Below are 27,654 nucleotides of genomic sequence, written 5' to 3' on the forward strand. Positions count from 1 at the left end.
ATGATATGATTGACACACTGCAGAAATTCCCACTCAAAAGACCATCATGCAGCACTATTCAATATGTTAAAACTACAACAGGATTTATTAAACCATGACAGTAACAGTATTAGCTGCTCAAAATGATAAAGTGAAATTAATTCCATCTGGCTATTATTATTACAAGTAGGGGCAATTTTCCATGGCTTTTTCAGGCAATGCAATTCTGAGAGGGAGCAATGAAAAAAATGGTTCAGAATCAGATCTAAACATTTATCTTTATGAATTGATTAGATTCAGACATAAAACTAAATGCTATAGGGATGAAGGCTTTCCTAAAAATCAAAAAAAGATATTGTTTCTAATGCCTTTTATAGCTAAAATTACCTTTTATAGCACACACCCCATTTTTTGTTACAGCAAAATATGCTTTTAATGATGTTCAGTAGTAGTTGTGAGAAAGTGTACAAATTAATCTTTGTTTGAAGGAGCATTTGGCAACATTTTTAGACAATATTCTGTAGCTCTCCGAAGTTGACTGATATGTTTGTGGTTGCCATATATTAAATTTAAGAAGCCCTACCTTCCACAAGAGGGGGGGTGTCTCGGAGATACTTTAAACACTGAAGCCGATATTCTTCCCAATTTTGCTTTAGGGAGGGAAATGAAGAATATGGTTTCTGAAAAGAAAGAAAATGAGTCAGTTAAATCCTATTATCCATTATTTTCCCATAATATTAAAGCAACTATTTATCATGTGATTATCTCCTCAAATTTACAACTGGAAATTATGAACTAGTACAGAGACAATGAGTAATTTATGTTCAAAAAAATACTATACTTGGCTACATTTTGCTATAGTAATCTTGTCTATGCTACACCTTTCTAACGGTAAAGGAGGAACTTGATATTAACAATCATTCTTAATTTTGCTTATTGATAGCCAGTTCCAAATTAATTATTCATGACTTGTTCCTTCATGCATTGTTTTGTTTGCATCTGACATGATTTATTATAATTACATACTGACTCCAATATGCAGGGGCTTCAATCTTCTTTAATGAACAGACTACCCTTTCAAAATTACAAAATTGCTAGATATGTTTGACAATAACTCACAATACAGATGCAAACTGAAGTATTGTTGAATGTGATAAGAGCTCTGTATGGTGTTAAATAAATGGAATGCTTAGTAAATGGTTGAATAATGAGTAGCACAATTATTATATGTATGATGTCTTTTCCTTTGTTTATTTATAGACAAAAGTATATAGAAAGCTCATGGTAATCCCAATGTATGTTTGTTGGGGACATAATTGTACTAATAATATTTTAGTACATATATGATACCATGGATAGATATAGAACATACCTACAAAAATGCTTATGGAGCAGTGAATTTGGATACTGAATTTGGACAAACAAGATGTGCAATAATCTCATAAACAGTTGGCCCTTATAGAATGTGCTAGTTCATATCATTATGACAAACATGACCTGTATGTTATTTCAAACTGAATAGGTTGAGACCAGTGGTGGGTTTCAATTTTTTTTAGAACCTCTTCTGTAGGTGTGGCCTGCTTTGTGGGAGTGGCTTATTGGCCATGTGACTGGGTGGGTGTGGCCAACTTGTAAAATGTGATGAAATTCACTTAACAACGCTCTTCTTTAGCAACCAAAATGTTGGGTCAGAAACTCTGGCATTGAAGCGTGCAAGTCTTAAAGCTATCAAGTTACAAGACCCTTGCACCCCTAACCCTTTAGAAAACCCCATGGTTGTTCAAACTTGACAGCTTTAAGACTTGTGGACTTCAACTCCCAGAATTCCTCCGCTCGGTCTTCATCTTGATGATGTGCGGACGGGCGGGGGGAGGAAGGTAGAACCGGTTCTAAACGGCACTGTAGATTTGTGGAACCACTTCTATAGAAGATGTTAGAACTGGTAGGAACCCACCCTTGGTTGAGACATAGAATGAAGTTTGAAAAGACATGTTAAAGAGGGAGAAGCTATAGCTGTCACTTCTGGGTAGAATGTTTGTGATAAAAAGAAATTTCTTGCCTAGAAATGTCTAGGCAAAACATGTCTCAGACAATACTTGTTTGATAATTGATGTACCATTTTAAACAGTGGCAGAAGAACATTTTTAGATTTGTATGGTGGGGGGGGGAACCAAGAGTTAAATGGGGGTATAGTTATCAATGGTTCTCTTATTTACAATTAATAGAATGGTTTAAAGTGGGCAAAGAGTTCTTGGCTTTGAACATTGTTTGAAATAATATTACATACAAATAATGAACATGTAGTTATAAAAATTTAAAATAGAACAACAAGTGAAATAATGTATGATCAAGTAGGCTAAAGTTTTTTGGTCATAATGTACAGATGTGACAAAAGGAAAATACGTGGTTGAGAGGATTTAAATTTAGGCTTTTTTATAATAATGTATCTATATATATATATTATATAGATGAATTTTTATATTTAAAAAACAATGTATATGTATATATATATGTTGCATTTTTGCTGATAAATAAATAAAGGGAGACTAGTATAGATCTATTTCAAGCTATTTAGCTCTCATCAGCTAGCCATACCCTTACTGGGATTAGAACCTGTGCTGTATTGCATTTTAGGCAGATGTGTTAACCACTAAGCCACAGGATTCTCTAATTACATACCTACTCCCTGGCTCAGCTGATAAGGAGAAGAATCCTGTGGTTTAGTGGTTAACACATCTGCCTAAGATGCAATACAGCACAGGTTCTAATCCCAGTAAGGGTATGGCTAGCTGATGAGAGCTAAATAGCTTGAAATAGATCTATACTAGTCTCCCTTTATTTATTTATCAGCACAAATACAACACAAATGTAACAAAGGCAACAGTAAAAATATTGGGTTTCTGTCTGGATGGTCTCTTGTGACGAGCCGATGGACAGAGAATGGAAGCAGTAGACTTCCTCCCATATTTGGGCATACCAGGGGGATGTAACTCTAATTACATATATATGTATATGTAAAAAAACTCTAGAATGTATAAAGGCAATTCAAATTTCTGCTGGATATGTGAAGGACAAGAAGGGGCACTTTATTAAGTTTGGAGGTTATATAGAAAGGTAATCTGTTGGATTCAAATTAATACATTGATGCAATGGATTTTAAAGATTAATATATACTTGAAATCAGAGGTTTTTCTTTTGGGGTTGATGGACAAACCACTGGGGGGGGGAAAGTCATGACACTTTGTTTTTGTATCTGTAAGACGATTACTTTGTACATAAAGAAGGAAAAATTCAGTGCTATCCACAGTGGAGCAATGGTTGAGTGAAGATGATAAATTTTTCTAAGATTACTAAATTGACTTATTTGATAAAAGATAATTATTGCTGACTGAAAATCCTGCATGGTTTTTTTGTGTGTGTAAAACACAAAAAAAATTGAACATATGATTTATAGTTTTGATGATTGGACAAGATAGATTACTCCAAGAAGACAAGTTGTAACCATAGAGTTAGAGCTTCCAAACTGCTACCATTTCATAGCAATTCATACAGTGAAAAAGTGTTAGTTTTGACTCCTTTTTATTAAATATTTTGCAGTACAAAGAATACATAACTTTGATATTATCTGAAAATGGGAACATCATTTCAAAAGAAATTAATCTGATAACTTTTTTTACTAGAATAACAAATGATAACATTTTGTTACATTTTTCTATCTTTTCATCACATACCTTCTAAAACAAAATTCTATAAAACATGATAATGAACTGTAAAATTTACAATCCTTTAAATAACTAATGACCCATCTAAACTATCTTCCTTGTACTCAGGATAGTTTGGGTAGCACGCTCATAAAACCATCAGCAGAAACCTAATTATACAGAATCTACCACTATAATGCTGATATATCTCCTGACCAGAGTTATTGATACAAGTGTATATCCCCAAGCAAAGATTAATAGCTCTTGTAGTTGTATCCTGATTGCATGAATTTGGAGGAGGACTGCAGTGATTTTGCATATCCATTCTTTATTTCTGGCAAAAAAAAAGTAGAAGAGAGAAAAACAAGGCATTCCTTGGCATATAGTTTCCACAATTTAATTGAAAAAGTTACATTCACATGTCATACATTATATATAAATATAGAATATGGTGGTTGGGCACTATCCAAGCTGACACCAGCCAGAGCACAGAACATCTCAAATAATTAGTGTAAGTTTGAAAGATGTGGAGAGACCCTGGCCCATAGAGTTGGACACAACTGGATGGATATCATCATCATACCTGGTAATTCTCTCTCTCTGTGGGATAACAAAACAGAGGGAAAGTCTGCCAATCTTACAAAATTTTCTTTCTTAGGAAATGCAAATGGACCCTTCCTTAATAGCATTTTCTAAATGAGATCAATCCTAGTTAGCTTGAAGATGATTATATTGTAAGATGGTTAATTGACAAGCCCAAAGGACTGTTCTGAATATTTTTGAAGTACACACAGGGTTACTATTTGTATTTTGAATGTAAGAATGTAGTTATGGTTAGCTAAACAATACTGGTTAACACTTCTTTAGGCAGAGATTTCAAAATTATTTTCCTCAAAATGTCAGATTAATCCACCTGTCTTCAGATTACATATTTAAGCACAATATGCAAGTCATAACTGAGCAAAAGTTCACTGTCTGTTCTAGTTGAGCTTCTCTGGTTTTTGGATTTAATCAACTGTCCTATTGTTTTTACTTTTTCATATGTTTACCATTTGCTTACAATTTATTATTAGCTGCATGAAGTTCTACATGAATGAAAGACAGGGTAAATATTTTAATAAATGGCATTCATTTTTGTTTAAGAAAAATGTTAACATTTAGGTCCTTTCAATTCCATTATTCTGAAATTCAATTTTACAGAGGTTTGTCCTATTTGCATTTATCCTACTACTATACTCTGTAAGGATTTAGTCTAGTTTAAATATGTATAAAATTTTATGACTGACTGCAAACTGTAGTGTCTTCTTTAATTTGGAAGGGCTACTTTCAACATTTTAGCCCTGCTCATCTCATTGAGTGTTTTATAGTGCTTCTTTTTATATTCCAGAAACATATTTTTAAATTGTCTACATACACTGTACATTAGAAAGGTACATCACTTATTCTTTGTATACTGATGCGGCTAATTAAGCACTGAAACCAAGACCACTGCCCTCCACAGAAGTTAGGTTACTGTTAAAAAGTGTGAATGTGAACATTGCTTTCTGCTATGCATTTCTGTATTTCTCTGAACGTAACTGAAAAAAGAAGCAACTGAAAAGCCGCTCTTGTTCATCCTTCACATACTTGGAAGTACTTTATCCTTGGGGATAAAGGAACTGTTTTTGTGTAACAGAGAAGCCAATGTTATTATAAGCCATTATGATCAATTACAAGGGTGCTCTCAGAGAATCATAACAGGCAATTCAACCTATGTTACACAACATGCACATTTATTAACTGCCTTTATTGGTATAGTTTTTAATAATAATTACTCTCTTTATCTTTATAATGCAAAGTTCTCTGCTGTGAGTCTAATCCTTGGCAGTATAATTCCTGCTGAGATGTGAATTGCAACTGTAGATCCGATTTGGGAATTACAATTGAGAACAATCATATTTAGCTCCAGTAAATTGTGGGCATATTTAGATTTTTAAAAATAAAATAAAATGTAATAATGTTACATTTATCCTGGCATGGATATAACTGTTGAAGTATTTTATACGATGATTCGTTGATGAATAATGATAACCATAGTTTCGCATTACATTTAAGCTACTAATAGATGGATTTGGTTTTAAGGGCTTACAATTGCTGAAAAGAACACCAGCTTCAAAATACCTGTTCCAGTGATGCAAGAGAGGTAATTAAAGATAAACAAAATAGGGAATAGCAGTAATGGCTTCTAAAAAAATGTTACTAGGTATGGCATGTAACACATGGGTTTAGATACAGACATTTCTGTCATTAAAAATGGCTCCACATCAGATTGGGAAGCAGTGAGATACCACCAAGCAATTCTCTGGGTCCTATTGTATTCAAAAGTTTAGTTAATGACTTGGGTGAAAGGGTTGAGGGGATAGTTACAAAAATTACAGACTATAAAAAAATTATAAGGAATGGCTAATGCTTTAGAACCAGAAGAAAAGATTTTTAAAAAATCTTGTAGATCGCAAATTGAACATGAGCCAAGAGTGCGATGCAGCTGCTCTTTTGAGATCTATTAACATGAGTTTGAGAACTCATCAGAAAAAGTAATTATCCCATTATATTTCAGCTTGGTCAAACTCAACCTGGAATATTGTGTCAATATTAGACAGTTTTTCCATCACTTACAATTCATATCAAATCGCATATTTTTAAATCAAATATATTTATATATTACTATTATTGTACCTCAACCTTCATTTGACTATGATTATTTTTACATCCTTTTATATGAAATATTCTAAATGTAAAGTAAAACTACATAACGGCATTCCATTAGATCCTCCTAAAATCATCCAATAATATTACATTTTTATAACATGTTTTAAATATAAATTGGTTATATTTAATAATAAAACTTTTAAACCTCCTCTCTCATAGTCTCCATTTGTAGTTTATATAAAATTTCATATTATCAAATTATATATATATATGCATTGTTATCATTATTAATCATTTATTTGACTATAACTATTATCACTTCATTTTATACATAAAATTAAATTTAACTATAACTTAATTTTTATTATATGCTTTCATTATATCACCCTGTATCTTTCCAGTAATAGTGCAGTCTTATGTCTCTTACCATTTGTAGCATTAATATTTTGATTACTTTCTTGGTAAGTCTTGTATTGACTTCTCTTCGCAACTTGTTGTTCATTTCATATCTTATGAAAACTTGAAACCCTCCATCTGCTCCTTACATCATTTTGTCTTTGGTTATCACTGGTGCTTCTGTCAAGATTTCTCTCCTTACCTCCATCAATTTTTTTCTCTTTTCTTCTATATTTTGAAATCTGGGGTAGAGTTCCAGTCCTTCTATCTCGCCTTTCCATATTCCGCTCTTGCCAATTCCAACCACACTCAGTTTGCTGTCAGTATACACAATTTCCTTATCTCTTTGATCACTTTTTTCTTCAATTTTTAAAACTCTGTCCTCCACTTTCTTCATTTGAAAAACATCCTAAATTTTTCCATAAAATTTTTCTGTTTTGTGTTCTATATTCTCCAATCTCTTCTCAATTTTCTCTGTTACTACTAATAATTTTTGAATTTCAAACATAATCATTTTCAAGGTTAAAATTTCTTTTTCCTGTTGCACCATTCTTCCAACTTGGGGTATTGCAGGTGAGACTGGACTTGGTGGGGGGAGTCAATCCCTGGGTTGGCCATTGCCCAATTATCTGACATGGTGCCATCTGCTGAGGGAAGGCAAATGCCCACTGGCATCTCTCCCATCCATGACCTGGGAAGAAAACCCCTTCTGGGGTTGCTTGATTCACAGGTTGCAGCCCAAACATCAGTTGCTGGCTGGGGGAAGTTATGGTGCAAGCTCCTTTTTGCTGGTTGGGTTGAGTTCCCCATGTTGGTGGCCAACTGGGCAGCCACAAACATCTCTCCCTTCCATGACCTGGGAAGAAAGCCCAATTTGGTGGTTCTTGATTCACAGGTTGCAGCCCAAATATCGATGGCTGACTAATGAGAGATGTTGGCCAAATCCCTTTCTGCTGGCTGGGTTGAATTCCCCATGTTGATAGGGGATCAACTGCAGGGTAATGGGCCATTTCATTTTTCACTGTATGGAAGGAGTAATTATCTCCACTCCAGTATATTTCTGAGCCTTTGCTGGGGAGGTAGGGGGAGCTTTCACTCATGTTTGGCTGCACAAGTTGGTCTGGGAGGCTCCAATCATCTTGTCAGTTACTGGGTGATTGTTCTTGCCCTCTCCAGTCATGTGTAGAATTAGCCTTTCCAACTCCCTCCAGTTGTGACCGCATCTTCCCAGAGGCTATAATTCTTCAATCTTCCTCCCCCACAAATTCCTTTGCACTTTGGAAGATTTGCAGAGAAGCGACTCATCCTCTGCTTCCATTTCTCAAAGGTTCTATCTTCATCTTTGCTGATATTATACGCTGACCGAGTCAGGTCAGAGTTGGGATTCAGCACCGCTCATCAGCACCCCTGCAGGGGTTGCTGGTGAAATATTTTAAGGGAGATTCAGATTAATGTCAGTGTTTCAAAAATCAGAGTCCAAGGCAGAGCTTTCCCCAAAGTTCCAATTTATTAAGAGAGGATGTTGGAACATCTGTGGAAACCCGAATCCAAAAGCTTTCCGAGGTTTCCCCACCCAGTTGAAAGTTCATGATCTTGCCCCCATACCCACGTCCATCACATGGTCCAATCTTCCACTGCCATGCTGGCAGTTCCACCCATCCAGTTCCGGTCAGGCTCAGAGGTGTAGAGAACAAAAAATGACCTTGGTTTCTAGAAGGAATTTTGTATTTTGACAACAACACGTTCTACTACTTACTATTCTTCCTCCCAATTCCCCATAGTAGAAAAGAATATTAGTGTGGCAGGCCAAAGATCCTAAAAGGAACCGGCTGCAGGCCTGACAATTAGAGTTGATTGAATTCTATAATCCCTTCAATTTGTATGATTCTAGATTTCTAGACTTACTTTTTAACTAAAAATAACTAAAATATAAACCAACACTCAAAGAAATCATTTCAAATTTACACTGCAGTGTATAGGTTCTATCAAATATTTGGCATTAAAAAGTTCAGTAAACTTCAAAAGAATGTTCTATCTTTGTTAGCCTGCAATGTCATGGTTGTGTCATATCACAAACTACTGGTTATCATATTACTATGATAAGTTTTGCTAAAGTTTAATGATTTTAGTTATTTTTGCTAAAATAAATACAGGTACTCCCTGACTTACAACAGTTCATTTAGTGACCTTACAATGTTACTGAAAAAGTGATCTATTATCATTTTTTACACTTACGACGTTTGTAGCATCCCTATGATCATGCAATCAAAATTCAATGCTTGGCAACTGGTTCATACTTATGACTGTTGCTGTGTCCCAAGGTTATGTAATCTCATTTTATGACCTTCTGACAAGCAAAATCAATGGGAAAGCCAGATTCACTTAACAATCGTGTTACCTACTTATCAACTGCACTGATTCATTTAACAACTGTGGCAAGGAATGTCATAAAATGGGACAAAATGTACTCATCAACAGAAATTATAAATTAATGTATATATATAATTTATAAATTATATATAAATTACTTCTACGGAAATGAAATAAAGGAATACTATTTTTATTATTTTAAGCAAAGACTTTAACCATAGTCTCTAGTGGTTTTTATATTATGCCTAGCCAAGCTTTGGAATATTATTAACAAAGTATAATAAAAATAATAAGATAGCCCCTCTTGCAAGAATACCTAATTTATAGAGTTCCATTTTAATAGAAATATGTTGCTGTAATTCAGGCAAATAACATTCAGAAGAATCTTTGACCATAATTTTCAGACATCATATATCAGATTGACTTAACAAATACTATGAAAGAATGAAAATCAAATCAAAATGTATATTAACATATAATACACATAAAAGGCATTTTACAAGTAAAAACAATGAATACATATGAGCATTTTCATGAAATGTTGTTTTAACATAACTTTCCCAAAAAATCTAATGAACATTCATCTTCAGCCCCCTTAAAATGCATAAGCCTAGTCAAATGCTTCTGACTAAATAAACACAGAATAATCCCAATTGAAAATGTAATTGTGGAATTTAATTGTTTCTTTAACTGCAAAGTATGTTAACACAATCTGTACCAGAAAAGTGCCTTACATCATATGCCAATAGGTATAGCAATAGCTATGTCAGATATGATGTTTTGTTCGATCAATGCTTAAGCACTCTTGCTAAATTACCTCATTTCTATCAAAAGAGAGTTACATTACATTTCACCATTTTACAGAAAGCATTTCAATTATTCTATATTTCTTACACAGGGGGACTCTGTGACATAATGATAATCTAGAGTGTTTCTCTGTAGTCCTGACCATTGTGGGAGTCCAGTAGAAATCAATAAATATATACTGGGTGCATGATGAAAACTGGTAGGTTGGAAATTATGTTTTGTATATTTGTATTCAATTGTTAAGCTCACAACAATTTATTGTACTTTGTCTTTAAATTTTCTAACTAAATCAAGACTCCCAGATTGGTTAGTGAAGGCTCTGAATGTGCCTTGACTGGAGGGAAAATATTATAAAGCAAATCTCAAAACACAAAACCTCCAGCAGATCTTACATCTAAGTGTACTTCTGGGAACCTTATGGTTTCTCATGGAATTGGACAATGTGTTGAAAGTACATGTTTCACCAAGATGAGAAAATATGTGAGAAGCAAAAGACAGTATAAATTGCACATGGGATGGCAATGGAATGGATGAGATAGATAGAGAGTACAAATGCACAGACCAGAAAAATTCTTCATTCTGGCACCACATTTCATTTAATCTCGGAGTTATCAATTGCCCAACTGAATAAAGAACTAAAACAAGAATCAAATGGAAATGCATTGCCAATTTTATAAACCAATTTTTATTTTTGACAATAGAAAATACACTAAATTGGTATTTGTCACTTTTCAGATTCAGGCCTTCATGCTGAAAATCGTATGGGTGCATTTTGAATGAATGACTCAAACAAGAAACACTTAGGAGTATTTTTCAATGATCAAGAACCAAAGTCAGATCTAATACCCATCCAGACTGAATCTCTTAAAACAATTATGAAATTAATAGTAAAATGACATTTTTTTAAAAGAATAGTTTGAAGCATCCCTTTGCCTTTGTACCTGTTACATCTTACAAAGAAGGAATGACAGAACAATGTGATTAGTACTCCTTTCCATTGCATGTACATGTATCATGGACACACATTGTTTTACATATAGTCATTGTTTAGTGACCATTTACTCAGTGATTGTTCAAAGTTGCGCTGAATGATTGGTACTTATGACCAGTCCTTGAAATTCTAGCTGTCACAATGTTCCTGGGAACTTGGCAACCAGCTCATAGTAACACCAGTTGCAATGCCCTGTGCAATGCACTGTGATTGCCATCTGCTACCTTCCCTGTCAGCTCCCAGAAGCAAAGTCAATGGGGAAGGTTGCAGAAAAGGCTGCAAATCACTTTGGTAAGACTCCCCCATATGGCAGCAATGTTCCTCATATAAAGGTAAAGGTTCCCCTCGCACATATGTGCTAGTTGTTCCTGACTCTAAGGGGCAGTGCTCATCTCCGTTTCAAAGTCAAAAAGCCAGCGCTGTCCGAAGACGTCTCCGTGGTCAAGATGCCAGCATGATTAAATGCCAAAGGTGCACGGAACGCTGTTACCTTCCCACCAAAGGTGGTTCCTATTTGTCTACTTGCATTTTTACATGCTTTAGAACTGCTAGGTTGGCAGAAGCTGGGACAAGTAATGGGAGCTCCATTATGCAGCGCTAGGGATTTGAACTGTCTAACTGCCAACCTTTCTGATTAACAAGCTCAGTGTCTTAACCACTAAGCCACCACATCCCTATGTTCCTCACATAATGATTGTAATTCTCATTTAATGATAGCAATGGTAACTGCCGGGACTGCCAGCATTATGCTATGCAGTCATGTGACATAACATTTTTTATTATGTTGTTTAGCAATGGAAATTCCAGTTCCAGTTACCATTGTTAAGCAAGGATTATGTCTATTCAGCAAACTATTTTGTCATCTCATAGGTTGAAAATATTTCATAGTCCCGACTAAGTTGTTTATGTTACCTCTTGAGTATTCAGGTCAATAAAAAGTTGTGGTCCTAAATAAGTAAGAGCCAAAGCATAAACTATTCCAGCACCAGCACCCATCCCTGAAGCAAGTGCACATAATATTTTTAAATAAATGACCACCTACAAGCAGGAGATCTGACCACTTGGCAACAAAAAGAAATTGGTGAGCACCACTATCAACTTGCCTCCCTCTGATGCACTGCCCAGAAACTTTAACCAGTGGAAGCCAGAGAGAGAGGAAGAGTTTCTTGGCTTGCCTTTTTCAAGACATGCTAGCCAAAATTTAGTCAATGGAAAGTGTCAATGGACTGCCTCTGAGACATATGCTTCTCCTCTAGTAATGCAGCCACACGACTTGACGTTGGCCACTCTGCAGGAGAAGGCATGTCTTAACCTTGCTGAAGAATAGCTATTTCAGCCTCTTTTCATAGCAACAGCTATATTGCAAAAGAGCAAGAACTTCATCCTTCTAGAAAATAATTCTGAAATTTCATCAAAAACAAAGCATTCCTTTAAAGCTTTGCACAGTTTTATCCAATTTTAGTTGTTACTTTCTTACCTGTCTTCAGGTGGATTGCAATGACTCTCATTATCCCATATAATAGAGAAATTAACACAGCTACTCTACATTTTACACCAATCAACTAAAACAGCTGATTAGGATTTTTTCTAAATATCGTAATTCAATAGAAAAGTTTGTTGTTATATTAGCCAAATGTTACAAAATAATTTTGGGTGTAATATACAATTGGTCCTTGGAGTTCGGGGCTGGTCCTTGGAGTTCAGGCCATCAGAGTGTCCTTGTAGTCCTGAAATTGTGATCTGGATGCTTAGTGTCTAGTAGGCAATTAGGATATCACAGTGAGTTGTGGACACCTAATTATGGCTTTTAGCATTCCCTGCCATCATCCCACAAGCCAAGTCAATGGGCGAAGTTGGTAACAAGTTGGAAGTTGGGTTCTCATGAGGTTCCCTCTTAATGACCCATACAGTCGGCAGGTGACACCAGCAATTGGAACTTTGTGAATTACTGTTACTAAGCATTGCATTCAGGTAACAATGTGCTTCCTGACTGCTTAGCAATAGAAATTCTGGTCCCAATTGCCTTTGTAATTTAAAGATTATCTTTTGTTAGATTTATATTCCACATTTCATTCATGAGCTCACGTTAAACTATAACAAAATGTATTGCAGTCTAAAAAACTAAAAGCTGACAGAGATGTACTTTCACACTCTTTTGCCTTTTTGGTGTGTGTGTGTGTGTGTGTGTGTGTGTGTGTGTGTGTGTGTGTGTGTGTGTGTGTTTGTTCGTTTCATCTTCCACATGGCAAAATGGTGTCAAGCCTTTCAGGTGATCATGTTACAACATTCTAGATAGGAAGATTCATTCAGCAGCTATTATAAAGCTCTTCTTCTGTTTTTCATTTCCCAATCAAATTACAAAACACTGCTTTGACGCAGGAAGTCTTTTGAAAGATTAAAAGGTTGCAACTAAAGTGAACAAGGCACAGGAAGGCACTAACATGAATCACAGCTTCAAATGAAATACATCACCACTTTATGAGCCTGTTTTCATCTATTGGACTAACTAATATGAGCTCAGTTATTTAAAGAATAGGAAAGAAGGACTGGAAAAAGACAGATGTACTATCTGAAGAGCAAATGAAGATAAAGTACTCACTGGAGATGAAGGTATAAGCTGGGGAGCAAACAATTCCAATTTCTTCTCTCTACTGACAATCTAGAAATAAAATAAATATAAGTTGAGGGACAAAAGCTCTGCACTACAAATGGAAAAAAAGAATAAGGCAATTGTTTTGTTTCTTGTATTTCAAAAAAGCATTTTGGAGTAGACTTGGGCAAGATGGAAAGAGAAGTTAAAATCTGAAAATGACTCAGCCTCCAAAGTTACGGCTCATTGTCTGTAATGGACTGAGGTCCCATTTCTTCTAGGGAACAAGAATACACAATTTAGTGGCAAAATAAGGTGAAAAGGCAATCAGAATAGGCCATTATCAAAGGATTTTGGATATATTGTTTAACTATATTACACTTGGGTTTCACAGTTTTCTGTGTTCTTCCATCAACAGTTTTAAAGGCTTGTTCTCACTTTGAAACACAAAATAAATGTAGTGAATAACTTGTATCTTCCACACAAATAATGAGAATTAGGCATTCAACAGTGAAACAGCTAATCGGCTAAGCCAAGTTCACATTTAAATACAGCATGTATTGTTGACTTCAACTATCCATAAATTTAAATAAACACTAAAATACTTCAATATTTCATATGTCAAGAACAGCATAAAAAATCTTGACCATACATATATATCTTTTATATCTAAATACTTTTAGATTGTGTGCAAAGATTACGATGCAAGAGTTAATAAGAAATTGTTTAAGTAAAAAGACAAAGAAAAGCGGAATTGGTGGCTGTAGTGGTGCAGTGGTTAGAACATAGTATTGAAGACTAATTCTGCCAGCAGTTCGATTTTCACCAGCTCAAGGTTGACTCAGTCTTCTATCCTTCCAAGGCCAGTAAAATGAATACCCAGATTGTTGGGGAAAATATGCTGACCCTGTAAACTACTTAAAGAGGACTGTAAAGCACTAAGAAGCAGTATATAAGTGCTATTGTTAAGAAGCAGTAACATCTTAGAAATGTGTACAATAGGCAACAAAGGAAAATTAAAATTTTGTAAAGAAAAAAATGTCTTCTTTGCAGAGTCTAGTTTTAGAAAGTGCTACCCATGCCTTCTTCCCTGTTATGAAAAAAAAAACCTATCATTTGTATTCTTTTGTGGACATTGTTGCTTTAACATGTCAAGGATATTTAAAAAAACATTTTTTTAAAAAGCAATCTTATGCAGGGGATATATATTAGAATAGTAAAGATTAGTAAAGATTAGTAAAATAACTTTCCCATTCATTTGTCCATCCATCCATTAATTCCAGTACTTGAGTGCTGTCTGAAGCATTAGAGGGAAGGACAAGAAGTAATGGGTGGAAGCTTGTGAAAGAGAGATCCAAACTAGAAGAAGGGATTTTTTGAAAGTAGAACAATTCATCAATGGAACAGCTTGCTTCCTGCAGTTGTGAGTGCTCCATCACTGGAAGACTGGACAAACATTTGACTAGGATCATATAAGACGATAGAGCAGGATGTTGGACTACAAGATCTTCAAGGCCGTGCCTCTTCATTCCAGATGGCTGCTGCTCAGTAAGGTTTTCTTTTTTCTCTTAGTGGCGATCTACTAATTTCACTGCTAAAGCTGGTTCTTTGGCAGTGCTGCTCCCTGGTTTTGAAGGGGAGCACTAAGAGTGATCCAAGATGACTTTGGACGATTGTGGATCTAGCGGAGAAGGGGGATCTTGAAGATTCCAATTCCCTCTGGAAGTTATTGGAAAGTCAGTGGGCATATCAATTTGCCTGTTAAGCACTTCATTTTATAAGCATACTGGGATTTTAACTTTCACTTTTTGATTTTATTGTTTTATTTTGCTTTTTGTTTTAAAAGTTGATCAGTGGTTGAATGTTGACTTATTTCAACCCTTTGCTGGACTCTAATTGCTTTTTCTCTTTTTCCTTCTGATCATATGTTGTTCTGGATAACCTCTGTCCCTTCCATATGGAAAGCAGGCAATGTTCAGTGAGTATGGTGAAGAGATATTACCGTATTTATCGGCGTATAACACGCAGTTTTAAAACTAAAATTGCAAGCTTAAACCCTGCCTGCGTGTTATACGCCGATACTGCGTGTTATACGCCGGGTCCACTGTTCCCTCTAAGGTGCGCGGCCGCGCGGCCGCGCACATGGCAAGAAACCCCCGCGCAGAGGTTTCTAACTCCCGCGCAGAGGTTTCTTTCAAAGCAAACGTGGGGAAGTCCTTTGCAGGCAGCTAGAACTGGCTGCCTGCAAAGGACCTCCCCAAACTTGTTTCAGCGGCAGCTCTCAGCCTGGCGGCAGCGTCACACAGACTGTGGAAGGAGGGGGAGGAGGAGGGAACCAAAGAGAGCTTTTACCGAGTCTGCGCCCCACAGCCAGGACCGTCCTGGCGCCTCCAGCTGCGTTTCTTCCTGCAAAGCCCTTCGGGCAACCCGAGAGTTCCGCTTGACGCCAGAAGGGCTTTGCAGGAAGAAACGCGGCGTTTCTTCCTGCAAAGCCCTTCTGGCGCCAAAAGGAACTCTCGGGTTGCCCGAAGGGCTTTGCGGGGAAGAAACGTGGCTTGAGGCGCAAGGACGGTCCTGGCTGTGGGGCGCAGACTCGGTAAAAGCCTCTCTTTGGTTCCCTCCTCCTCCTCCTCCTCCTCCTCCTCCTCCTCCTTCTTTCTGGAGCCCCTTCCTCAAAGATTTGGTACCAAAGCAATGGCGGTGAGGAAGTTGTGTCTTTTGGATTTTGCACTGTTGTCTTTTCAATGGTTCTCAGACTGGTTGAACCTTTAGCAGCTGGGGTGATATTCTTTACTGTTAAGGTTACAATTGGATGTGTTGGACAAATCTTAAAAGATGAAACTTTTATTAAAACGTTTGACTTAACTAAAAACGTCTTCCTTTTTCTTCTTCTTCTTAAATATGATTTATTTATTTATTTTTACTTCAGAAGTTTGATGACCGTTGTACAAACTAATCCAACCTAAATGTAGAGGAGGAGAAGAAGGGGGGGATTTAAAAAGAGCAGAGGAAAAAGAAAAGAAAGCATGAAGAAAACATAAAGAAAGGGATGGGAGGGAGGGAAGGAAGGAAGGCACTTTATGTTGAAACAGAAAATATTATATAAGGAAGAAAATGGAAATAACTTTTTGCTCAAAGAGGTGTTTTTTCATTTCATATTTGCCTTTTAAGAGGAGTTAATGTTATAATTCATGTTCTAATGTTATAAATTTTAATCCAACATTAAGTTCTGAGCTTCCAAGTCATTTATTTTTAATGAAAAAAAATTTTACTCAAATTTTTGTGTTAAAATGGGGGATGCGTGTTATACGCCGGTGCGTGTTATACGCCGATAAATACGGTATATATCACTACTGAATTCTGTATTTTTTTTATTTGCAAAATACCTAGAGTTTATTTCTATTGAGTTTTTCTTATAATTTGGATTGAAATATTGAATATATGCTGGTCTTGTTCAGGTCTTTTCCCGTGTAAGATTGAGATTGTCTTGGCAACGTTCGGAGCTGCCATCTTTCTATAAATCTTGGTGGAGGTGTCTGGAGTGCTGGCTTTGTTTCAGTAAGTGGAATGATTGGTTGTGTGGTTGTATCATGATTGGTAAATTGGTGCTGATTGGTGCTGGCTGTGTGTCTATTGTTGTTCGTGTTGTAACAGCCTGGGTGGTGGGTGGGGCTTGTTTGTTGACTAGAGCTGGTTTCCAGATGTCTGGTAGGCAGGAGGTATTGTCACGTTTATTCATGTTATGGAGGTGTTTCTCTATTTTGATAGCTTCCATAATTATTCTCTTGTTGAAGTGTTTGGTTTTGGAGATTAACCTGGTTCCTTCAAAATTAATTTCATGTCCTGTAGCTTTAAGGTGCTGGAAAAGGGAGGAGGTTTTTTTCATTTTTCTTACTGCGTTATTATGTTTTGCGATGTGTGCATTTATTCTCCTGTTCATTTGTCCTATGTATGTTGCAGGGCAGATTTTGCATGGTATTTCGTAGACTCCTTGGTTTTCTAGCTGGATTTTGACTTTGGGGCTTCTTAAGATGTTGGCTATTTTTTGGTCAGTGCTGAAGGCTGTCTTGTGTTTGTGGAGAAATTTGCTGATTTTATCTCTCCACAAACACAATATCAAGAGAGGGAGACAAATTCCTTTTCTCTATAAAGAAATCCCCTTGTTCTACGAAGATGAAGGGAGACTGGATGGAAGATAAGGCATATTCTGGAGGCTGAATTTATTACATTTAATTAACCAACAATTGACAAGGGAGGATATTAAGAATCAAACATGGTTTTTTGATCCAGGATGATGTATTTATAACTTTTGGAATGATTAGGGATAGATGCTGTGGTAAATTTTCTATGGATGGATTACAATAACAGTGTCAGCGTTCCAAATATCATGCAGAATTAAATCAGAGTCCAAGGCAGAGCTATCCTTAAAGTTCCAATTTAATAAGTCAGACATGTTGGCACATCTGTGGAAAATCCCAATTCTGAAAACTTCCTGGGATTCCACCCAGTTGAAAGTTCATGATCTTATCCCCACACCCATAAATCCATCACATGGTCCAATCTTCTTCGGCCATGGTGGCATCTCCACCCAGCTGGTTCTGGTCAGGTGCAGAGGGGCGGAGACAAAGATGACCTTGGCTTCTAGAAAGGAATGACAATAAAACATTCCACAATTCTACTCCTTTCTATTCCCCCCTCCCAATTACTACACTAATGAAACAGCATAGTGAAATAATAGAAAGTGTGGCAGGCCAAAGATCCTAAAAGGAACATAACTACAGGCCTGACAAACAGCTTGTTAACAGAGATATTTAAAACTTTGTATTCTGTTTTACTATTATTCTTTTTCCTGCTTACTTTGTTACTAATATAGCATATAGAAGATAGGTTAATGAGTTGTTAATAGATTTAGTAGTTTAAATGTTGGGAGGGCATGTTTCGCAAGGGATGAGAAATAATTGTAAAAGGTAAATGTAAAGGTTCCCCTCGCACATATGTGCTAGTTGTTCCTGAGTCTAGGGAGCAGTGGTTATCTCAGTTTCAAAGCTGAAGAGCCAGTGCTGTCCGAAGATGTCTCTGTGGTCATGTGGCCGGCATGACTAACCACCGAATGGAACATTGTCACCTTCCTACCAAGGTGGTGATCCCTATTTTTCTACTTGCATTTTTTACATGCTTTCAAACTGCTAGGTTAGTAGAAGCTGGGACAAGTAACTGGGACAAGTAACAGAAGCTCACTCAGTTATGCGGTATTAGGGAACTAATTGTAGTAATGTATTAATCAGTATTTAGCTACAGAGGATAATGTGTATAATGTGTTTCTTTTTGATACACTCTTTTTAATATTCTCACTGTTTTGTGATTTTTTTTTCATTTATGTCTTCTTGGATTTTTATCGAGTTTTGTGTTTCCAATTTTAACTATGTTCTGAATAAAATAAAAACATTAAAAAAGAAGAGCTTCAAGGTCCTTCTAGCCCTATGATTCTATAGTCCATGTTCTATTTCCTATTTCAGTTACAAAGCCTTATAAATAAGAAGCAAGACTCAGTTCTACTGACAAAATTCTGCAGTAATAAGATTTTAAACAGAGGACTAAGCTAAGTTTACGGTAGAAAGTGGGCAAGGAATAAAAAATAATCACAATCCTTCCTCATATTAACAGTAAATAACATTCTAAGTAAACAATAATAAGATCTGACAAAGGAAATAGAAATCTAGCAGAGCTGTGCAGGATATCCATTATATATCTTAATCTTCACTGTGCTCTAGGCGATAAGGTTAAATTGTTTAAAATGACTTCAAAACTTGAATGAAAAAGAATAGTAAGATGAGTGAATCTTTCTGGAAATGAAAATACCTACTTGTTACCAGCTTTTTTTTCTTTTCAGAAAATGGAAATTATTCCAAACAAAGGAACAAAAGGGAACTCAAACAACCATAATAAATAAGCAACTCAGTATTTTTCTTAAAGAATAATATTGGCCTCAGCTGCAGAATTTGATCCAGAACTAGTTTTTATGTGCAATTAAAAACACACATGTGTGCTGTTTGATGGAATATTCCCACCATCTCCTGTAGTGGTGAAAAAACAGAAAAAAGCTGTAGTAAGGCTACAAAGGAAATTTAGTTTTAAAATGCTTAAGGAATACACCATAGAGATTTAAAAATATAAATATTTAATTCAAGACAGAAAATACCTAATTCCCTATAACTCAAACATGTGGTTCAATAAAGACATTTATTTTATTAATTTATAGATAGCCTGCTTTTCCATTAGGAGCGCATAGTGTGATGCTTATGGTGGCAAAAGAAGGAGGAAGACAATGATGCTACATGTATAATGATATTACACGCTGGGCAGGACATGTTGCAAGGATGCCAGACCATCGCATCTCCAAACAGCTCCTCTATCGTGAGCTGTCTAAGGAAAGCGATCGCACAGGGGACAAGGAAGCGATACAAAGACACGTTGAAAGCCTCCTTCAAGTCCCTGGATATTGACATCACCTCCTGGGAAACCCGATCAATCAACATGGCTGATCCACCAAGACTGCCAGACATCTGAGGACAGAAGAACAACCATAGCACATGAGAAGCGAGCACGCAAAGCCAGAGCTGCAAATGCTGCAACAATGGTGCCCACACATGTCTGCAGTCATGCGGCAGAATATTTGTGTTTGTATAGGCCTTACCAGCCACCTGCGGACACATTGTGGACAGCCCACAATCTGTTAGATGTTAAGGTCTTCTTCAAACATGATGGATGAACATTATCATCACTATGCAACCAACACAAGTACTTCAGATAATTTTGATGCAAGTGCATAGCTATTTTATTTATTTGACAATGTCAAAGCTTGTCATTTTGCTGTCAGCATAAGCAGTCTATTATGAATACCTCTTCCTTAAGGCTGCTTACATGGAGACGATCCTTCAGTTTTTATTCCCATAACTAAGCCAGGTTCCATCAAAAGCAACTTCAAGAGTTCATGCCTAATAGGCAGAGGCTTATTCTTGTCTGAATGGGCATGGTCAGAAAAAGGCATAGTCCATTACAATAACAATCCATGGGAATCAACTGTTACTCCCAGTAAGAAATCAATGCTTCTCAGCCCGCTGTGATGCAAGGACAAGAGAAAGAAACTTTCAATTTTGGTTATACTAAATTTATGGTATGAATACCATGGTTACTGCAACTAGGCATAGTTACTGCAATATACATCAATTTATTAGTGTGAAATAACTCATCATTTTCTCCAGCCACCAGCAGTCAACCCATATCCCACCCAATTCATACAGAATGGGAAGATAGATTGCCATACTGAGGAAAAATTATGAAACTCTTCAAGACTTCACAATCTCATTTGCCTTGAAAGTGAACAGAACTCTATTAATACTGTTCACTGAAACTAACCATGAAAGAAGTCTCAGAAATAGGATTCCAATTCCCAAACATTCTAGCAAGATACAAATATTAGGAGTATGAAATGATACGGATTAGACTGATATTCATGAGATTAATGAGTTATGTTCATCCTGTTCCCACTGAATAGTTGGCAGTAAACAGATCAAAGTTTTTGGCTTGAAAACAGACTGGAATTGGTTAGATAATTTACACTTCCTTTCTACCTATTTGCCAATAGACAAGTGCAATTTTGGAACTCTCACTGTAGTCATCATGAATAATTAATTTACTATATTTTAATCGGTTTTCCACCAAGGTACAAAGCACCTAACTATAATTAAAATAAAACTTTAAAAAATCAAAGTAAAACATTTGTTATGATTCACAGATCAGTTTATTTCTATTTTAATAAACTTTAAAAAATGTGAATCTGTAGCACAAACAAGAGAAATTTAAAAGTATGAAATCTATGTAGCGCCAAAATAATTCTCATCTTTGAAAAATACATTCTATTATTATAGTTTCACTATTGTTTGGGGTTTTTTTTGGGCCATGCCAACTTTAAATTGTTAGGTCTAAGCTAAGCTGAAGACACAAGGCAGTAAAAGAATAATTATAAAACTATTAAAACATAATCTCTAGTATATAATTTCATGGGTCTTGCATTTCCTAATGGCAAGCGATTGCAAATGAAGTATAAGACTATGTCTCAAAGCTACTGTTCCAGCCAAAGGAAGCTGCTTATTTTAATTAATTATCTATAGCCCATGATAACTTCCTCTGAAACTGCTGTCAGTCTACTCAGGGTCCGGTGCCCATTTATTCAGTATATTGATCAGTTCTAATTAGCCATTCCTCCTATGATTATTTTAAGTAGTTTTAAACACTCAGAAATAATATTGCAAACATCATATTGGGATGGATGCTAAAAGTAATAAATTATCTTTGTATATTAATGCATGTACAGTATCTGATTTTCAGATAACAGGTGCATGCACTGGGACTTCTCTTGTAAATGGACTGAAGCTGTTTTCACCATCCAACTATTTTAACATTTGCCCTATTCTGCATTCTTTGGAGGAATTCACATACATCAATCTGTCCTTACACCCCTGAAGCCAAAGTACCTTTGCCTCATCTATTCTGGGAGAAACAGTGCTAGGGGAAAGAAGCCACTTTCACCAGCAATCTGATTTGAAAGACTGCTCTGCACAAAGGTACTTCAGTTCACTAAGCATTCAGAAGTTTGAAAGTCACAAATAAAAGGTGAAATCTTCTTGATGACTTATTGGGCATTTTCCTTAATATTTTCCTGGCAATATATTGATATAATTTGCCATTTCCACCTTCTGAAATCATGCTTCAAGTCCCACTCTAGTAGTATACAATCCTATTATTCTTGATGAACTCACTTCCAAGTACTATAACCTTGTTCAGTTTTCGAAGATCAGCAAAATTCTACTACGTGCCCCAACCTAACTGGGCCATAAATACCATCGTACTAACTCATTTAAGGATGCTTAATTAGATTATGACATGTTAACATTGTGAGACTAACAGCAAAACAATTTGCCAAGTATTAGCTTCATGTATGCCGCATTCTGTGGCATATGTCATGAGTATGATTTTCATGTACGTGTTTCTATCAACTAATCTCTGAATATCCTGTTTTAACGGCAAGAATGGTATTCTCTGTGACATTCTATGGATGTAAAAATCGGATTTGAAGAAGCAGCATAGAAAGAATATGGATGCTTTTAAATGTTGGTGTTGTAGAAGACTCCTGAAAATACCATGGATAACCAAGAAAACAAACAACTGGGCAATTCTAATTTAAGGCACAAATTACAAGGCTCAAATTATCCTATTTCTGTGACATTACATGACGACGTAGCTCTTTGGAAAAGGCTCTAATGCTAGTTAAGTTGGAAAGAAAGAGAGCAACCAGCAACAAGGTGGACTGTGGTATTTACATCATTGGAAGACCGGATTAGGTACAGATTGTCATGGACAAGATCTACCTATGTGGTTGATAGCACATCTGCCTATGTAACTAGATGTCACATAATCAATCAATTAATGAACAAATCATAGAGACCAGGTTGTAAATCACCTTATACCATAATGGTTGAGTCTGTACAGATAGTCCTTGACTTACAACTATTTGTTTAGCAACCATTCAAATTTACAACAACACTGAAAGACATGACTTATGACCAATACATATGCTTATGATTGTTGCAGCATCTCCATGTCATATGATCAAAATTTGGATGCTTGGTAATCATTTATTTACAATGGTTGCAGAATCCTGGGATCACATGATCAACATCTGCAACTTTCCCAGCTAGATTCTGCCAAGAAAGTCAATGTCAGAAGCTACACTTGCTTAATTACTATGTGATTCACTTAACAACTGCAGTGTTCACTTAACAATCATGGCCGAAAAGGTCATAAAATTGCACACAACTCATTTAACAGCCACCTTGCTTAGCAACAAATAATCTGGTCACAACTTTTGTTATCAGTCAAGGACTACCTGTATATCATACTAAACTGAAAACAACTATCCTTGAGCTTTAGCATATATTGAATCATATTATATGCTGGATATATAAATCTCTAAACAAAATATGCAGTAATGGTATATGAATTAGATAGGAGACAATTATTGTAAGAATGCTGACAATCTTACCGAACCATTATTCTCACTCTGCTCCAGCTTTTCAGCTAGGTGATCCAAATGCTGATTTTCAGATACCTAAGTAAGGAAAAATATACAGAGGCATACATATTAATACGGCAAAAGAACCCCACTATGTTATATTCTTATTTTCATTTGGATATCTTTCCTTATGATTATCCAAGCAGAAATTAGGAATGTCAATAAAATAGGTACCTTACCACTAAATAAGACTTTTGGTAATTTCTTCATGGTTTTAACTTTTATTTTTGACATTTTCAGCCAGAATTAATGGAACACTTTATTTTTCATAGTTAGTTTCCTCTAATACTCTGAATATGCTGCAGGAATGCAAAAGGATTTTGAATGCAGGAGAATAATAAAATGACATAATTTGCCTCCCACTTTCATTCCCTTACACTTTGGGAGAATTAAAAAAACGCCATAGGCAAAGAGAATGAACAAATTCTCAAGCTATACTGTAGTGTCACTAGGCTTTCAGAAAGTATAAGATCCAATACAGTAATGCCAGTTCAGTCAATAAATTTGTTAATGAGCATGGTAAAACACCAATCCTTTCAATGCTATTTTTTTTCATCTTTCAATTAAACTAAGATTTAAGAAATTCACTAGGCTCAGCTAAAACAATCAGTGTATCAGCTATAAATAGTACAAAGACTGATAAGCTATCATCATAGAAAAGCCACAATTTAGAATTTCCAATATATAATAATTAACCTTAAAAATATTCAGAATAATGTATAAAATTAAACAGCTTTTTGGGAGATGGAAGGATGGAGAAGGACCGGCTCAAACCATTAATATATCTTTCATTTTCCTATAGAAGCTAGTTGAATTGTACCTTATGATACTGAAAGAAATTGCTGTCTGCTGAAAATTATTATTATATAATTCTGTGATTGTTTTTGTTTCTTGGGGTTTTCTAAATGTTTCACTTTCTATGTGCAATATTATCTTTAATTGCAGTAACACTACCAAACACTTCCTGTAGTAGTTGGTAAGACTCTCACATTGCTGTATAGTAATGTTTATCCATTTTATCCATGAAGGCAAACTGCTCTAACAATAACATTTTACAGTTTTCTAGCATGAATTGTTCAAGTCCTATGCATTTCTATGGGCTTTAGGTCTTAACTTGGTTTGATCATTTTAAAACGCTAAATTTGTACTTCCTTATTCATTTTCCTGTACACTTGTTTTTATACTTGGGATTGCTGCTTTGTTGCATGACTTCCTTGTGCTTCAGAATTTAAGCTTCCCTTAGTCATCTAGGTCCTAATGTAGCAAAGCATTTCCAAAAATTACCACTCCATGCCTGATAGATGATATTAAGGTTGTTACTGTAGTGTGTGTGGTTTTATTTCCACCAGACAAAATAACACTCAGGTAATCCAAAAATGTCTGTCCTTCAAGGTAGATTAGGAAACAGTGCAAGGATTATAAGAATTGTATTTATTGTTGTAGGATATAATAATAGAAGCTTGAAAACCTGCAATTTCCCTCTGCTTCCTCTTATAGCAAATAGAAATAAAAAGAATTAATTTGAGTTTCTTTCTCTTTCTTTTCTAGGACTGATTCCTTTTATTTTCTTGCACTTGATCCTGTATACCTTCTTCAAAGTTATCTTTGAAAATTATCTCTGCAAACATTTTCAGTTTTCTGAGTCAATAATTGTCTATAGAACAATCCTTCAAAAACATCCAATCACTTGAGAATCAATGTTCTTAATAAGTATTCAAAAATGTGAAAGGGGTAGAAAACTCTTTCACAAAACTTTTATTAGCTTTGAGAAATGCTAGAGAATGAGTGAGGTAACTGGAGTACAGAAAATATTGCCATCTTGGGAAAAGAAAGATCAAAGGGAGCACAGATTACTCAGTAAAACATGAATTCTGGGAAGATTCATAAAAAGATGAATCTCTAAATTCAATGAAAATTATGAAGTGGTCATTACAAAACAAATCACTAATGTGGACTTGTTAAAAACATGTCTCGTTTTTAGATCAGGTCTTCAAGCAATGTTTCTGAGAAGAACTCAAGTGCTGCTGCTTCTTTTACAGTCTTATGTGACTTTAGCTACAATATTTAAAAGATCTACTTTCCCAGTGAGCTTCTGACCACCCTGTCCAGAAGACCAAAGAATACCTGCTAAAAATCACCATCCATCACTCGGGAGTTCCAACACTGGGCTGTGTGTGTATGTGTGGGTGAGAGTGAGTGAGTGTGTGTGTGTGCGTGCATGCATGTGCATGGGGGGTCTCTGTGTGTGTGAGACAGACAGACAGAGAGAGACCAGTGTTGGAATAGATAGATGATAAATAGATAGATAGATAGATAGATAGATAGATAGATAGATAGATAGATAGATAGATAGATAGATGATAGCTAACTAGCTAGCTATTTAGACAGACAGACAGACAGACAGACAACTAAGTAGGTAGGTAGGTAGGCAGGCAAGCAGGCAGGCAGGCGGGCGGGCGGGCAGGCGGGCGGGCGGGCAGGCAGGCAGGCAGAGATAGAATAGAATAACAGAGTTGGAAGGGACCTTGAAGGTCTTCTAGTCCAACCCCCTGCTTAGGCAGGAAACCCTACACCACTTCAGACAAATGGCTATCCAACATCTTCTTAAAAACGCCCTGTGTTGGAGCATTCATGACTTCTGGAGAAAATTTGTTCCACTGATTAATTGTTCTAACTGTCAAGAAATTTATCCTCAGTTCTAAGTTGCTTCTCTCCTTAATTAGTTTCCATCCATTGCTTCTTGTTTTACCCTTGGGTGCCTTGGAGAATAGTTTGACTCCCTCTTCTTTGTGGCAACCTCTGAGATATTGGAACACAGCTATCATGTCTCCTTCTAGTCCTTCTTTTCATTAAACTAGACATACCCAGTTCCTGCAACTGTTCTTCATATGTTTTAGCCTCCAGTCCCCAAATCATCTTTGTTGCTCTCCTCTGCACTCTTTCTAGAATCTCCCTCTGTCTCTCTCTACCTAAATGCTATTGCCAAAGTCTTCCAGAACTTGGTAAAACAGGTTGATGCTAAGAGACTGATTGTGGAATCACTGGTGCCAATAGAGATTTTATTATATTTAAAACATATTATTTATCTATTACTAATATCTATTCTTTATCTATGCACAGAGTCTGTTTGAATTGAGGTGGAAGAGTAACCTCATGAAGTTTCTTAGTTAATTTTTGAAAATATTATAGATAGAATGTATCCTGATTTTAACAAAGCATTGATAAAGTACCATATGGCATTCTAGTTGAGTGTAGGTCTGGACAGCATAATAATTAAATAGCTAAACAGTTTGAAAGCAGTGTTCAAAGACTATGATCAGTGTTTACATATTGGAATAAATAGGGAATCATAAGTTTCACTCACACTTTTCAATATTTTATTAATGATTTAATACAGAAATGGAAGTAATGCTTTTCAAAGTTCCTGGTAATACAACATTGGGTGGTATAGGTAATATACTAGAAGACAGAAGTAAAATTTTAAATGACCTTGATAGGTTAGAAAAATGGACTGAAAATCACAGAATAAAATTTAACAACATACTAATACATAATTCTTCACTTAGGAATCATAGGTGAAATGTGGATATATGAAATAAACTATACCTGTCTTGGCAATATTATGGTATGCCCCAAAAAGATCTTTTTTTAAAAAAACAGTTGAATATAAACTAAATATGAGTCAGCAGTGAAGCATGACTACAAAATTGCAAACCAAGTTTAAGCAACAACATATGTAAATTTTCAAATCACAGGAAGCAATAGGTTACTTGATTTAGAGGGCCATGAATTAAGATTTGGATTGCACAGCTATTTATGGTAAATGTTGATTTTAATAACATTTTGTTAGACGTGCCATCCTAAGAGTTTGGAATAAATATAAAACAATGTTTTATGTGAAGATGCCTCTTACAGTGTTTCCCCAGGAAGCTCTTTTTTTATTGAAAGGAAATAGTGGTGAAGCCACTGGTGGATTTATGGTAAAATAATCTCTTTTAAT

At 35.8% G+C, this 27,654-nt stretch overlaps 1 protein-coding gene across 1 annotated transcript in view; it reads right to left on the bottom strand.

Annotated features, from left to right (window-relative positions):
• GLP1R (glucagon like peptide 1 receptor) overlaps nt 1-24,901 on the bottom strand; it is a 79,251-nt gene extending 54,350 nt beyond the window's left edge. The window contains exons 1-3 of the mRNA XM_087718789.1: nt 24,839-24,901; nt 23,625-23,690; nt 563-659 (exon numbers count right to left, since the gene is read on the bottom strand). Of these exons, the coding sequence (XP_087574915.1) occupies nt 563-659; nt 23,625-23,690; nt 24,839-24,901 (226 nt within the window). The remainder of the gene's footprint in view (nt 1-562; nt 660-23,624; nt 23,691-24,838) is intronic.
• Nucleotides 24,902-27,654: the final 2,753 nt, after the last annotated feature.

This window comes from Thamnophis sirtalis, unplaced genomic scaffold (assembly GCF_051295495.1).
Source record: "Thamnophis sirtalis isolate CommonGarterSnake01/CBP01778 unplaced genomic scaffold, rThaSir2_p1.2 scaffold_6, whole genome shotgun sequence".
NCBI classification, from domain to species: Eukaryota; Metazoa; Chordata; class Lepidosauria; order Squamata; family Natricidae; genus Thamnophis; species Thamnophis sirtalis.